The sequence below is a fragment of the Pinus tabuliformis genome, chromosome 4_2 (assembly GCF_031772625.1).
Source record: "Pinus tabuliformis cultivar Carrire ecotype Pingquan chromosome 4_2, CPIR1, whole genome shotgun sequence".
In the NCBI taxonomy this organism is placed as follows: Eukaryota; Viridiplantae; Streptophyta; class Pinopsida; order Pinales; family Pinaceae; genus Pinus; species Pinus tabuliformis.
In genome coordinates this window covers 41,932,713-41,945,519 of record NC_142304.1, presented here as the reverse complement: position 1 = coordinate 41,945,519, position 12,807 = coordinate 41,932,713, and the positions used below count along the sequence as shown (strand labels likewise).

Sequence of the window (12,807 nt, the reverse complement as noted above, 5' to 3'; positions counted from 1 at the left end):
TTTTTTCCTTGCCAATTCCAACAAGCACCATAGAGCTGCAAATTCAACATTGTTGTTTGAACCCTTGCCCGACACATAGCAACAATGAATGAAGTGAGAGTGACTAAAATAGAGGATGACCCCGACGTTGCAACAAGGAGGGTGTGCCTAACTAGCGCCATCAAAATACCCCCAAGGGGTGTCATAATCTAGTGCTAGCATAATTAGATTCCTGTGTTTGGTTGGGTTTGGATCTGTCTTGAATTCACTAGCCACAACTGCCACCTTAGTTGCACATAACTCAAGAGGCATGAAACAGTCCTGAAAAACCATGAGATTTCTAGCTCTTCAAATGCATGAGACTAATATGCATGGAAAACCATCAAAGGATATCACCTACTTGTCAAATCACGATGCGTAAAGTGCATTGCAAAGGGATAAACTAGTCCAAACAACTTTTGGCTTGAAAGAGAACCACACGGACTCACGAACCTTTGTAAAAATATTTTCACTTAATAAATAAATGCAAGTGAGATTCTTCATGTTCACTACACAAAGGGCATCGATTTGGACCAATCCACCCTCGCCTCAATAAGTTATCCCAGGTGAGTAATTTACTGTTGAGGGCCAGCCAAACAATGAACTTGGCTTTCAGAGGGCTCCTTACTCCCCAAATAACTTTCCACCACCACTGTTTTTGAATGTTGAAAGAGTCCTCAAATCAAGATATGTACTCAAGCTTCGCAATGAAGTAACCTGTGTGTGGATTTTTTGTCCAACAAATCATATCTTGTACATTATCCTTGAGATGCACATGATTCTCGACCAACAAGTTGACAAAATTTCCCCATTCCATTGGAAACGCCTCCATAAACCCAGGGATGTTGCAGACACCCATCTAGCTCGACCTTTAGCTTGTGGATCCTAGGCCTTAGCAGCCTGTGTGTGGATTTTTTGTCCAACAAATCATATCTTGTACATTATCCTTGAGATACACATGATTCTCGACCAACAAGTTGACAAAATTTCCCCATGTCATTGGAAACGCCTCTGAGAAACCCAGGGATGTTGCAGACACCCGTCTAGCTCGACCTTTAGCTTGTGGATCCTAGGCCTTTGCATCCGCAAGGACTATGATTTGGATTGCCTCAGAGCTTCCCACAAAGGAGCATATAGCCCATAATTGTCCCTAGCCCCAAACCATGGGTCTAGACTGATTTTGATTTCGCGTTCATCCCTGCACACCATGCTAATTGTTTTTGCACCAATGGAGCTGCTTGGACCAATCGCCTTCCACACGTTAGATCCTTCGGTGGAATTGTTGGGAATATTTAACCAATCCACCAAATATTTTCCTTTGAAATACTTAGCCTACATTACTTTGAAATGAAGAATTTTCCGTTGAGAGCTGCCATAGGTTTTTCCCTACCAACGCCTTAGCGAAGAGGTTTTAATCACTAACCTCCGAGCTCTTTTGGAGCAGCAAGATGTGTCCAACTAACCAAGGCCATGCCTTTTTTGATCGGGTTCCTCGCCCAAAGGAAATGGAAACTGACTTTCCTAATCCTCAAGAGGATGCTTTTGAGCATGACAACAATGGAGTTCCAGTACAATGAAATGTCTCCAAAACTTCCTTGCACAAACCTACCTCCTTTAGAGATAAATCTGTTTTCCATTATGGACATTCTCTTCTCAACCTTCTTTACCATCCATGACCAATCTACTATCTTGTATTTATTTGGTTTGAAGAAGAAACTAAGATATTTCAAATTGTTGCCCAAATCCTTGACAGGAAAGGTAAATAAATCCCTTAGATGAGCCAGAGGAACACCTGGAAGACCATTGTTGATAATATAGGAATTGTGTTGATTGATGAGCATTCCTGTATGTTAATTTTAGGTATGTTCTATGCTTAGAGCAATTTATTTCAATTTTCACAGTTAGCTGAATATCTTTTCTAGATTAGCAATCACATCAACATTAAAGTAAACTGCAGATAGAACATAAACATAAATCGCAGAAGACAAGCCAAGACAAGAGGACACAAGATGTGGCGCTAGCCAGGGATAAACCCCAATATGGGGAAGCCCTTGATCAATTCTTTTTATATGTTCTTCAATAGTTCAACAGAGAGAGAGAGAGAGAGATAGTACGTTTACAACAGAAGTCAACACTTTGACATATCTAGATAAGAGCATAGATCATCTCTAAGAAGATGATACATGAGATCAGTTGAAGACATGCTACTTCAACTGATTTTCAAGGTGACTCCTTCACCTATCGTTGTGCTGCATTTCGTCATCATGCTGCACCTCACCGCGCTACACCATGCTGCACCCATCATCATTATGCTGCATCTCATCACGCTTCATTAATCATGACTGTACCCATCACTGTACTACATTATGTGCCATTGCTACACCATGTTGCCGTACTGACCTATGCTCTGGCTGCACCTTGCTTGCTTGCTATCCCTGGCATGCTTTTTGTCCTTAGCATGCTTGCTGTCCCTAGCATGCTCGCTGTCCCTTGCATGCTAGCTGTAACATTGCATGCTTGGTGTATTTGTTGCTAAGTACCATACAATTGTCCCAATGTTAGTTAGTTGTCCCTTGCATGTTGCTCTCCTTCGGAGACAGATGCTCTGATAGTTCCCGGTAGTTCCCGCTGTTCCCGACAGTTTCGACAGTGCCTGACAGTTCCCGACAGTTTCGACAGTTAGGCAGTTTCGGCTGTTCTCGACAGTTCCCGGCAGTTACGGCAGCTCCGACTGTTCCTGATTGTTCCCGACAGTTCCCGCTGTTCTTGTAGTTCTGACAGTTCTCGGCAGTTCCCGGTAGTTCCGGCAGTTCTGACAGTTCCAGCAGTTTCGACTGTTTTGGTAGTTCTGGCAATTCCGGCTGTTCCTGACAATTCCTGGCACTTCTCGGCAGTTCCGGTAGTTCTCGGCAGTTCCGGATAGTTCCAGCTGTTCTTGGCAGTTCTCGGCTGTTCCCGGTAGTTCCGGTAGTTCCCGGTAGTTCCAGCTGTTCCGACTGTTCCCGATAGTTCCCGGTAGTTCCCAGCAGTTTCGGCAGTTTCGGTTGTTCCGGCAGTCCCTGTTGTTCCCGGCAGTTTCGACAGTTCCGGTAGTTCCCGACAATTCCGGCAGTTCTGGCTGTTCCAGCTGTCCTGGCCGGCAGTTCCAGCAGTTCCTGCTGTTCCCGACAGTTCCAACAGTTCTGGTTGTTCCCGATAGTTCCCGGTAGTTCCCGACAGTTCCCGGTAGTTCCCGGCAGTTCCCGCTGTTCCAGTTGTAATGGTAGTTCCTGGTAGTTCCCGGCAGTTCCAACAGTTCCGACTGTTCCAGTTGTCCCGGCAGTTCTGACTGTTCCCGACAGTTCCAGCTTTTCCCTCTAGATTAGGGCAGCGTTATCCCTTAGGATCTCTCCTCTATTAAAACCCAAAGACAAGTAGAGAGGAAGAGATCCCAAGTGTGTTGAAAATGACTTGAAGGCCTCCTCTATTTATACTAAAACGTTGAGCACAAGTGGGGTTTATTTGGTTGTTGGTTGACCTTGACGAGTTGCCCCATAACACAAATAAATTCATATCTCCATGAATACTTATCGGAATCGGATGATCTTTGGATCAATCCTACACCTCTCGATGAGAGGGATCCAAGAAAAACATCAGCTTCCATTAATAAGATGACCCACATGGAGTTTGGCCCTAGTTGCCAATTTTAACACTCACTCTCTACTAGGGAGAACTCCATCCGCTGATCCATATGTCCGACTGTACTATCTCTGCCATCAGTGCCCTGCACTGCTCTGCTCTACTGAACCATGAAGAAGAAGAATTGATTGAGAATGTCTCATACCATTCTCTACTGACTCGAATTCAGTTTCATCTGAAGAGAGTGTGTCACATCACTCTTACCGACTCGAAGTCAGTTTTATTGATCCCAGATCAATATCACAAGAGAGTGTCTCAAACCACTCATATTGATCCCAGATCAGTTTCATTGATCCCAGATCAATGGAGGTTATCCTAGCATAGGGAGTACGGTAGATACAAGGATGCGTCCATCAATAGTACTACTATGGTCCCTAACCCCATTTCCCTGCTCATTGATCAGATGAGATGTACTTCCCATGAGTCCCAGACTGCATGGGTAGGATGCCTCGACAGGAGAACTAATCATCTCGTTTCACAGTTGCCACGGGAGAACTAATCATCCCGGCCCATAGGAGAACTAATCATCCTGTTCCACAGTTGCCATGGGAGAACTAATCATCCCGGCCCACAGGAGAACTAATCATCCTGTTCCATAGTCACCACGGGGTATCACAGGGGAAGGTTGAACTTGTCATCCTGTACATAGCGCACACCAGGGGAGGGTGGGTCGCCGTGTGGTCGTATGTTGCTCCAGTAAGTACCCCAAGCCCCCAGAGCTCCCAGAGCTCAATGCATGCAACATGCAGGACCCTTATAAGAAGGTCTCTCAACGACTCCAAGTCGTTCGGGAAAGTCATGGAGCTGACCTTTCCCCGGGGCTTTGACAAAATGTCTACAACCTGTACATCAGTCTAAATGCGATGGAGCCTCCTCGCTCATCGACTTACCATATCCCATATAAGGCAGTATCTGATGTCTATCTGTTGGAGAAATCATCGAATACGGGATTCCTTAATAATCGAATCCCCCCTCTGGTTGTCACAGAGAATCACAGTGGTATTCATCATGTGTACAAACAACTCACTTAAGAGCTTCTGCAACCATGCAACTTCACACGAGATCATACTCGTAGCTACGTATACGGTTTCAGTGATGCTTATAGCAACCGACTTCTGCTTCCTGCTCATCCATGATATCGAAGCAGAATCCAAAGAGAACTAGCACTGAGAAGTGCTCTAGTGATCCTCCACACTGCCTACCTAGTCAGCGTTCGAATAATCATGCAGTTTCATATTTCTGAGTGTATCTCAATCCATGAGAGATTGTGCCCTGAAGATATCTCAGAAGATTCTTGGCACCAATCCAGTGAGGCTCAACCAAATATGAGCTCACCATGGTAACTGCAAAACATATGTCTGGACGGAAGTTCACCAATATCATCAACGCGAATGAGTTTATGAAACTCAGAGGCATTTCCCAAATCTAGTCCGACATCACTACCATATAACTTCTGAAAGCTAAGATCCTCGAGGTAGTCACAGGCTTGTAGTTTATTACTCCAGATCCGAAATCCAACTCCCTCTTACTTCTGCAAATGAGAGGGTCTGCACCTGTTAGAAATAGGTCGTCCTCATAAGGTGCCAGTATGAGAGGTCTGTCATGCACAACCTTCGGGTAATGGCTTGGATCGGATTCACTCCTAGTGAATCTCAGCTTCATCAGACAGCTATCAATCCTCTCATTCTATGCCCGGGGTGTTTTGCTTCAAGCCATAGAGGGCTTTCTTCCACCTGTATACATGAGATTCCCGATCATGAATCTCAAACTCCTCGGGTTGTTCCAAACTTGTGGACTTGCTGCATGAGGGGAATGGTCCCCTTGTAGGATTTTCCTTCGATACATCTCAAACATGTACTTTCATGCTCTTTTTGAATTTAGGCATCCCTGTCACCATCTGACTCACAGACCTCCTGTGCTATGTGTTAATGGACATGGGATACAACCTTGAACTCAAAAACATCTTTGAAAATTCTATTTTCAAACACGTACCTTTCCATCGATGAGTACCACCCTGTAACCTTTGACTTCCATTGCCGAGATGGACACCAGGTTCTTCTTGCGATCAGGTACATAAAAAAGATTCTGTAAATGAATCAAGTTACCCTCATTCAATTGAGGGGTAACATTCCCTACACCCTTTCCGGGATAGGTGGCATCAGCTCCAAGTATAATCCCACGATTGTTTCCATCTCTACCAAATTAGAGAGTGCACCCTACTATCCGATGAAGTGCCTTGAAGCACTACAATCAATAAGCCAGATTCCCAAAGAATCTGAAGGAGAGGGCCAATACAAGATAACGCTTCTTTATCTTATCAAAAACAACATTTGATTCTTCATACCTGGGGTTCCTTGCTTTCTTTGAAGAGTCGGCCATTTCCTTGATGACTTGCATTACCTGTCATTCCTTTGATCATTGAAGATGTCCTTGGAATGATTGTTATCTTCATCAAGAGATGTGTCTTTGCCATTCAGACACTCCTTCACATAATGGCCGAACTTATTGCAACCAAGGCATCTGCCTTTCCTTCCACCTTTAGATCCGGACTTCACAATGAAGTGATCTTTATGTAGGCCATCAGAAACTTCCGCTGCGCCATTCTGATAATATTCTCTGCTTTGAATTCACCCTCGGTGAATTTGAAGAGGGATGAGGAATCTACTGATCCTTTTGTCCTTTCCCAACTGTCTTCGGTGAATTCTCTTTCACTCTTGCTTGGGCATTGTCTTCACCTCAGCTTTGATACCATGTTAATTTTAGGTATGTTCTATGCTTAGAGAAATTTATTTTAATTTTCACAGTTAGCTCAATATCTTTTCTAGATTAGCAATCACATCATCATTAAAGTAAACTGTAGATAGAACATAAACATAAATCGCAGAAGACAAGCCAAGACAAGAGGACACAAGATGTGGCGCTAGCCAGGGACAAACCCCAATGTGGGGAAACCCTTGATCAATTCTTCTTATATGTTCTTCAATATTTCAGCAGAGAGAGAGAGAGATAGTACGTTTACAACAGAAGTCAACACTTTGACTTATCTAGATAAGAGCATAGATCATCTCTAAGAAGATGATACATGAGATCAGTTGAACACATGCTGCTTCAACTGATTCTCCAAGGTGACTCCTTCACCTATCGTTGTGTTGCATTTCGTCATCATGCTGCACCTCACCGCGCTGCACCATGCTGCACCTATCATCATTATGCTGCATCTCATCACGCTTCATTTATCATGACTGTACCCATCACTGTACTGCATTATGTGCCATTGCTACACCATGTTGCCGTACTGACCTATGCTCTGGCTGCACCTTGCTTGCTTGTCCCTAGCATGCTTGTTGTCCTTAGCATGCTTGCTATCCCTAGCATGCTTGCTGTTGCATGCTAGCTGTCCCTTGCATGCTAGTTGTAACATTGCATGCTTGGTGTATTTGCTGCTAAGTACCATACAATTGTCCCAATGTTAGTTAGTTGTCCCTTGCATGTTGCTCTCCTTCGGAGACAGATGCTCCGATAGTTCCCGATAGTTCCGGCTATTTCCGACTGTTCCTGACAGTTCCGACAGTGCTGACAGTTCCAGCTGTTCCTGACAGTTCCGGCAGTTCCCGATAGTTCCGGCAGTTCCAGCTGTCCCCGATTGTTCCCTATAGGTTCGACAGTTCCTGACAGTTCCCAGTAGTTCTCGGCAGTTCCTGCTATTTTGGCAGTTCCGATTGTTCCGGCTGTTCGGGTTGTTTTGGCAGTTCCGGCTGTTCCCGGTAGTTCTGGTTGTTCCCGACAGTTCCCGGTAGTTCCGGTTGTTCCCGGCAGTTCCCGACAGTTCCCAATAGTTCCGGCAGTTCCGGTTGTTCCCGGCAGTTCTCGGCTGTTCCCGGCAGTTTCGGAAGTTCCGGTAGTTGTCGGCAGTTCCGGCTGTTCTGAACACCCAACAGTTCTCGATAGTTCCCGACAGTTCCAGCTGTTCTGGCAGTTTCGATTGTTCCTGGCAGTTCCGACTGTTCCCAGCAGTTCCCGATAGTTTTCGGCTGTTCCGGCTGTTCTGGCAGTTCTGGCTGTTCCGGCTGTTCCTGGCAGTTCCGGCTTCTGCCCTCTAGATTAGGGCAGCGTTATCCCTTAGGATCTCTCCTCTATTAAAACCCAAAGACAAGTAGAGAGGAAGAGATCCCAAGTGTGTTGAAAATGACTTGAAGGCCACCTCTATTTATACTAAAATGTTGAACACAAGTGGGGTTTATTTGGTTGCTGGCTGACATTGACGAATTGTCCCATAACACAAATAAATTCATATCTTCATGAATACTTATTGGAATCGGATGATCTTTAGATCAATCCTACACCTCTCAATGAGAGGGATCCAAGAAAAATATCAGCTTCCATTAATAAGATGACCCACATGGAGTTTGGCCCTAGTTGTCAATTTTAACACTGTAACCTTACAAAAGAGATCAATGCGACACTTGAGGGAGATAATATATCTGCCTTCCCCAGAAATGCAACATAGCATGTCATCAACAAAGAGAATATGGGAAATTTCCACCTCATTCTAGATCCTAATGCCATGAACACTACCTCTAGAGCGATACCCTTTGATTGCTTGTTGAAAGCCTCGACTATAATAAGGAACAATAAGGGCGACAAGGGATATCCCTGATGAAGCCCATGAGTGGAATGGGAAAACTCATAAGGAGTCCCATTGATCATTATAGCAAAAGAAGTCGACTGTAAACAACCCATAATCCAATTTACCAATTGTAATGCGAAACCTAGTTGTATAAGGACCAGGCGGAGGAAGGTTCAATCGACCCTATCGTAAGCCTTAGACAAGTCCAATTTTAATATAACTACTTTCAAGTTTGATGATTTAACTGAATGGAAGACATCTTGAACCAAACCAACAACGTCTTCGATTTTTTTTTTATCTTGTAAAAGGTCGAACTACTCTTGTGAAATTATAGAGCTGAGGATCGACTTGATTCTCCTTGCTATGATTTTTGAGATCAATTTATAGGTCAAATGACAACGTGTAATTAGCCTGTTGTCATCAAAGGAAGTGCCTTCCTAATTTTTTGGGACGAGACAAAGAAAGGAAGAGTTGAAAGAGCCTAGAGCCTTACGAACACTATGGGACTCATCGATAACCTTTAAAAGATCATCTTTAATATGATCATAGAAACCTAGGTAGAGCTCAATAGGGAATCCATCGGGCTTGGGGCACATAGACTTCTGCATAGAAACGAGAGCAGAGAACACTTTCTGTTATGAGACTACCTCCAGAAGGGACACATTCATCTCCTTCGAAATTACACTGGGAATTTTGTTAACCACTTGGAAAATCTCTTAGATAGGACTACCTTATGGGGCTGAAAAGAGCGAGTGGAAATAGTGGACACCTTCAACAACTTTATCCTCAAAAGAATGAAGCACAAAACCAATAGAATCATGTAGATGCCAGATGGTATTAACCTGCTTTCGAGCGTTTGTAAATTGGTGAAAAAACCTTGTGTTGCCCCACAAGGATAGCCAAATTGCCTTGCTTTTGAGCTGCCAATGCTCTTCCTCCTCAAGTATAATGGAATGTCTGTCCTCCTCAATGTTACTTGGGAGCGAGAGCGAAAGCGGGGAGCGGGAGTGAAAACGGGTGCGGGAGCGACATTTTCAGAAGCTCTCAGTTTGGGAGCAAATCCCAGAGCATTTTTTATATTTTTATATTTTGATACATATATGTCAACAAAAACATGTAGAATGACGAATTAGATATAACAAACATAAAAAAACATAGATTGAACCATATAACAACAATCATCTAGAAGTTATAATCTTCATCAACCACGTCCACAAGTTAGTAACATAGTAACATACAACATATTGAGTCTCATGATTCATCAATCTTAAAGTTTCAAGCTTTCAAAATTCAATATATAACATTTATCATCATTGATCACCAAAGTTGTACTTGTAAGCTAAGTGTAACCATTACAACAAATAATATCTAACATGAAATGAAATGTTATAAAATGAAATGAAACAACTTTCAACTTTCATGTAGCATCATATTCATAATTCATTACTAATGAGTTATAATTGCCAACTTCAAACTTAAATTGTCATATATTGTTTAATAAAATATCATAATAAATATGAAAGAGTCAATAGTTATAAAAGCTTCTAGAAACTAGAAAAGAGAAGAATCTATTATCTATTTCTTATGCTTGGGCCTCTTGCCACCACAAGAAATGTATAATATTTTAGTTTTGTTGGAAAATCAGGATCTTTGTCATTAATATCACCCTCTAAGCATTAATATCCAGAGGTATCTTTCTCATTACCTCTGTATCTGTATCGGGATCTTTGTCATTAATATCACCCTCTAAGCATTAACATAAGATAGAAAAAGCATAGCATGTCAAGTCAAGATTTTGTTTGAGTGATGCGTACATTTTTAGGAGGGTCATGATAGAGGAGTTCAACAACCAATGTCACTAACATCAAGGTACATAGAGGGATTGGTGATCTTGATTAAATACGAGATCCATACCCTAATACATGACAAAAGGCAATGGAAACATTGCAATCCTGAAATCCCGAAAAACTGATAAGTCTGCTGGATTTTGAATGAAATATAAAATTCTACTTTCTCCATATGAAATCCAATGAGGTCGGAACCACTCTCAAACATCTTGAGTCATTTCATGGTAATGTTAAAAATTTAAGAATTTAACATTACCATGAATCGCATATCAATACTAGGGCAATAGACTTTATCATTAAGCTGCCCCACTCAAAACTTACTTGTTTCTTTGAAAAAAATTGCATTTGGAACATCAGTACAAAAAAAAAAATTGCAAAAAAGGCAAAATGCTCCCGAAAAGGCAGGGAGCATTTTTTTTTTAGGGAGTGCACTCTCGACCCGCTCCCGAGTCGCTCCCGCCCGGAGCGCGGATTGGGAGTGGGATTGAGGGGGGAGGGAGGCGTTCCCCCACAACACTGTTTAATGCTAACATAATGTTTGTTAATGACTTCAGTTACTAGATTTAAGGTTAATTAATCATGTTTTCTATAGAATGCTGGTTAGTCTTTCAGTTTAAGTGTTCCATGGGGCTAGGTAGGAATGGGTATTTGCCCAAGGCCTAAAGTGGGGTGTTCATTAATAATGGATAATGCTTCACATATTTATTTGAATGATATATGCCATGTTGAATCGATTATTACTTTCAGTGTTTGTTGGCATGTTCCATTCTCCGAAAGTGTCATATTTTTATCAACCTATTTAAGTTCTGTGTTCTCCCTCTTCAGATAGGAATATGAGGATACTAGGAGAGATACATCTTTCTCATTAGGAGCTACTCCCTATCTCCACAAATTTTTTCCCATATGACATTGCCAAACAGTTTTTTTGGGGAATTTAAAGCTATTGGTGGTAACAAATGTTATTTGTGACTTCCCACAATTGCATCACTCATCGGGGCTTTTCTTATATGGAAGTTGCGAAGGCTAAAGTGCATATTGTTTTCCTTCCTTCTATTGACAGTTTTTATAATTTTGAACTGATTTTGAAGAGGCCTTGATGGAATTGATAGTTACGAGAGGGTTTCGGTCACCTTTGTGCATCAAGTAATTTTATATAGTTTAATTTTTTTTCAACGTCTTTCATTTCCAACTAGTTGGAACAAGATTTACTAACATAAGTACAACGAACCAAAATGTGTTTTAGTAAGTGGCTATGGATTACAGACAAATGCTAATTTACTTGTAACAAAAAATGCAGGTCACCAAATCAAGTGATTGAGCGCACATTGAAGGGACGCATGGACTGAGCTGTTTTTTTGCAAGAGAAATTACAGGTCTTAGCAATGTTATTGGTGGCTATTAAATGAGCAGAAATGTACTTTAGTACATAGTGGAGTCGGAGTTGTTGAAAACATTAATACATTTGATGTCATTGCACAAGAAGCCACCTAGGCTTTCATTACTTGCCTCAGTTAAATCCTCCAGAGTCCAATGCAAACTGAACCTTTTCCTGCATCTCTAATCAATTTGCAATCAAGTTTTTCTATGGACCAAGCACACAATCAAATTTCACTTATCCTAATTTTAAATTGGTACATTTTGAGGGAGCAACATTTTCTGAAATTTTGTACTCCTATGTGAGATACTGATTTCTTTGCTTGTTATAAAGTGGTGTTCCTTTTCCATGTATTGGCATTCAGAAAGTAGCTACCCAGTCAATAAAATTATTGCTCCGTGAAATATTACACCAACTATTTCACATCTGCAAATGAGAACCTTCGGTGCTGTAACATTTGTGAAGGAAGTATTTGGAAAATGTGGTTATTTTTTGTCATCTGCTGCATATAATGTTACATTTTGCTTTGAGGTTTATCACATATTAGAGTTTGTCATGTTTTATTTCTTTGGAGATATCTGGTAGTTTATTAGAAATGTTTGGATTTAGAGAGTAACTAGATTTACTAAGTGAAATCACAAATTTGTTGGTTAATTGACAAGGATTATCTTTAATGCTACATGCTCACATAAGGTGGACAATATTTTCTGTATGGTGACGTAGGTGCCTTGGATTTGGGAAAATGTTATGACTACTGGCCAAATGTAAAGGATGTGATCCTCAAGTTGTAAAATTTTGTAGGCAATTAGCTGAGTCTCATCAAGTATCATACATGATAACCTATCTATAGTCCTGTGGCAGATTTCACATTTGACTATTGTAGTTTCATGGCAATGAGCATATTCGCTTGCTTTGGAAGTAACACTTTATATTCTCCCAGATTGTGTTAAATATAGTTCACTGGGGTTTTATCACACCAATAATACCAGGTATATTCCTTGGTTCTCAGGTTTAGTTCTAAAGTTTTCCTCTTATGTTTCATGTTTTGTCAGTTTAAGAGACATTACACAAGAACCTCCAACATAAGTCACATGGTTCAGGTTCGAGTTTGGGTTTGGCAGTGATTAGGTTTGGTTCAAATTTGGAATTTTCAACGAGGGATTAATGTAGAAATACACTTTGCCCTGTACCATTTTTAAGAGAAAAAGCTATTTTATACGGTGGATGACCACAAAATGGTCAAATGGTTATCCAATAGATCA

The 12,807-nt window shown here is 41.6% G+C and overlaps 1 protein-coding gene across 1 annotated transcript in view; it reads left to right on the top strand.

Moving 5' to 3' along the window:
- Positions 1-11,894, top strand: part of LOC149168223 (proteasome subunit beta type-3) — a 157,903-nt gene extending 146,009 nt beyond the window's left edge. Inside the window, exon 6 of the mRNA XM_089428167.1 lies at positions 11,468-11,894. Within this exon, the coding sequence (XP_089284293.1) occupies positions 11,468-11,516 (49 nt within the window). The 3' untranslated portion in view covers positions 11,517-11,894. The remainder of the gene's footprint in view (positions 1-11,467) is intronic.
- The last annotated feature ends 913 nt before the right edge of the window (positions 11,895-12,807 follow it).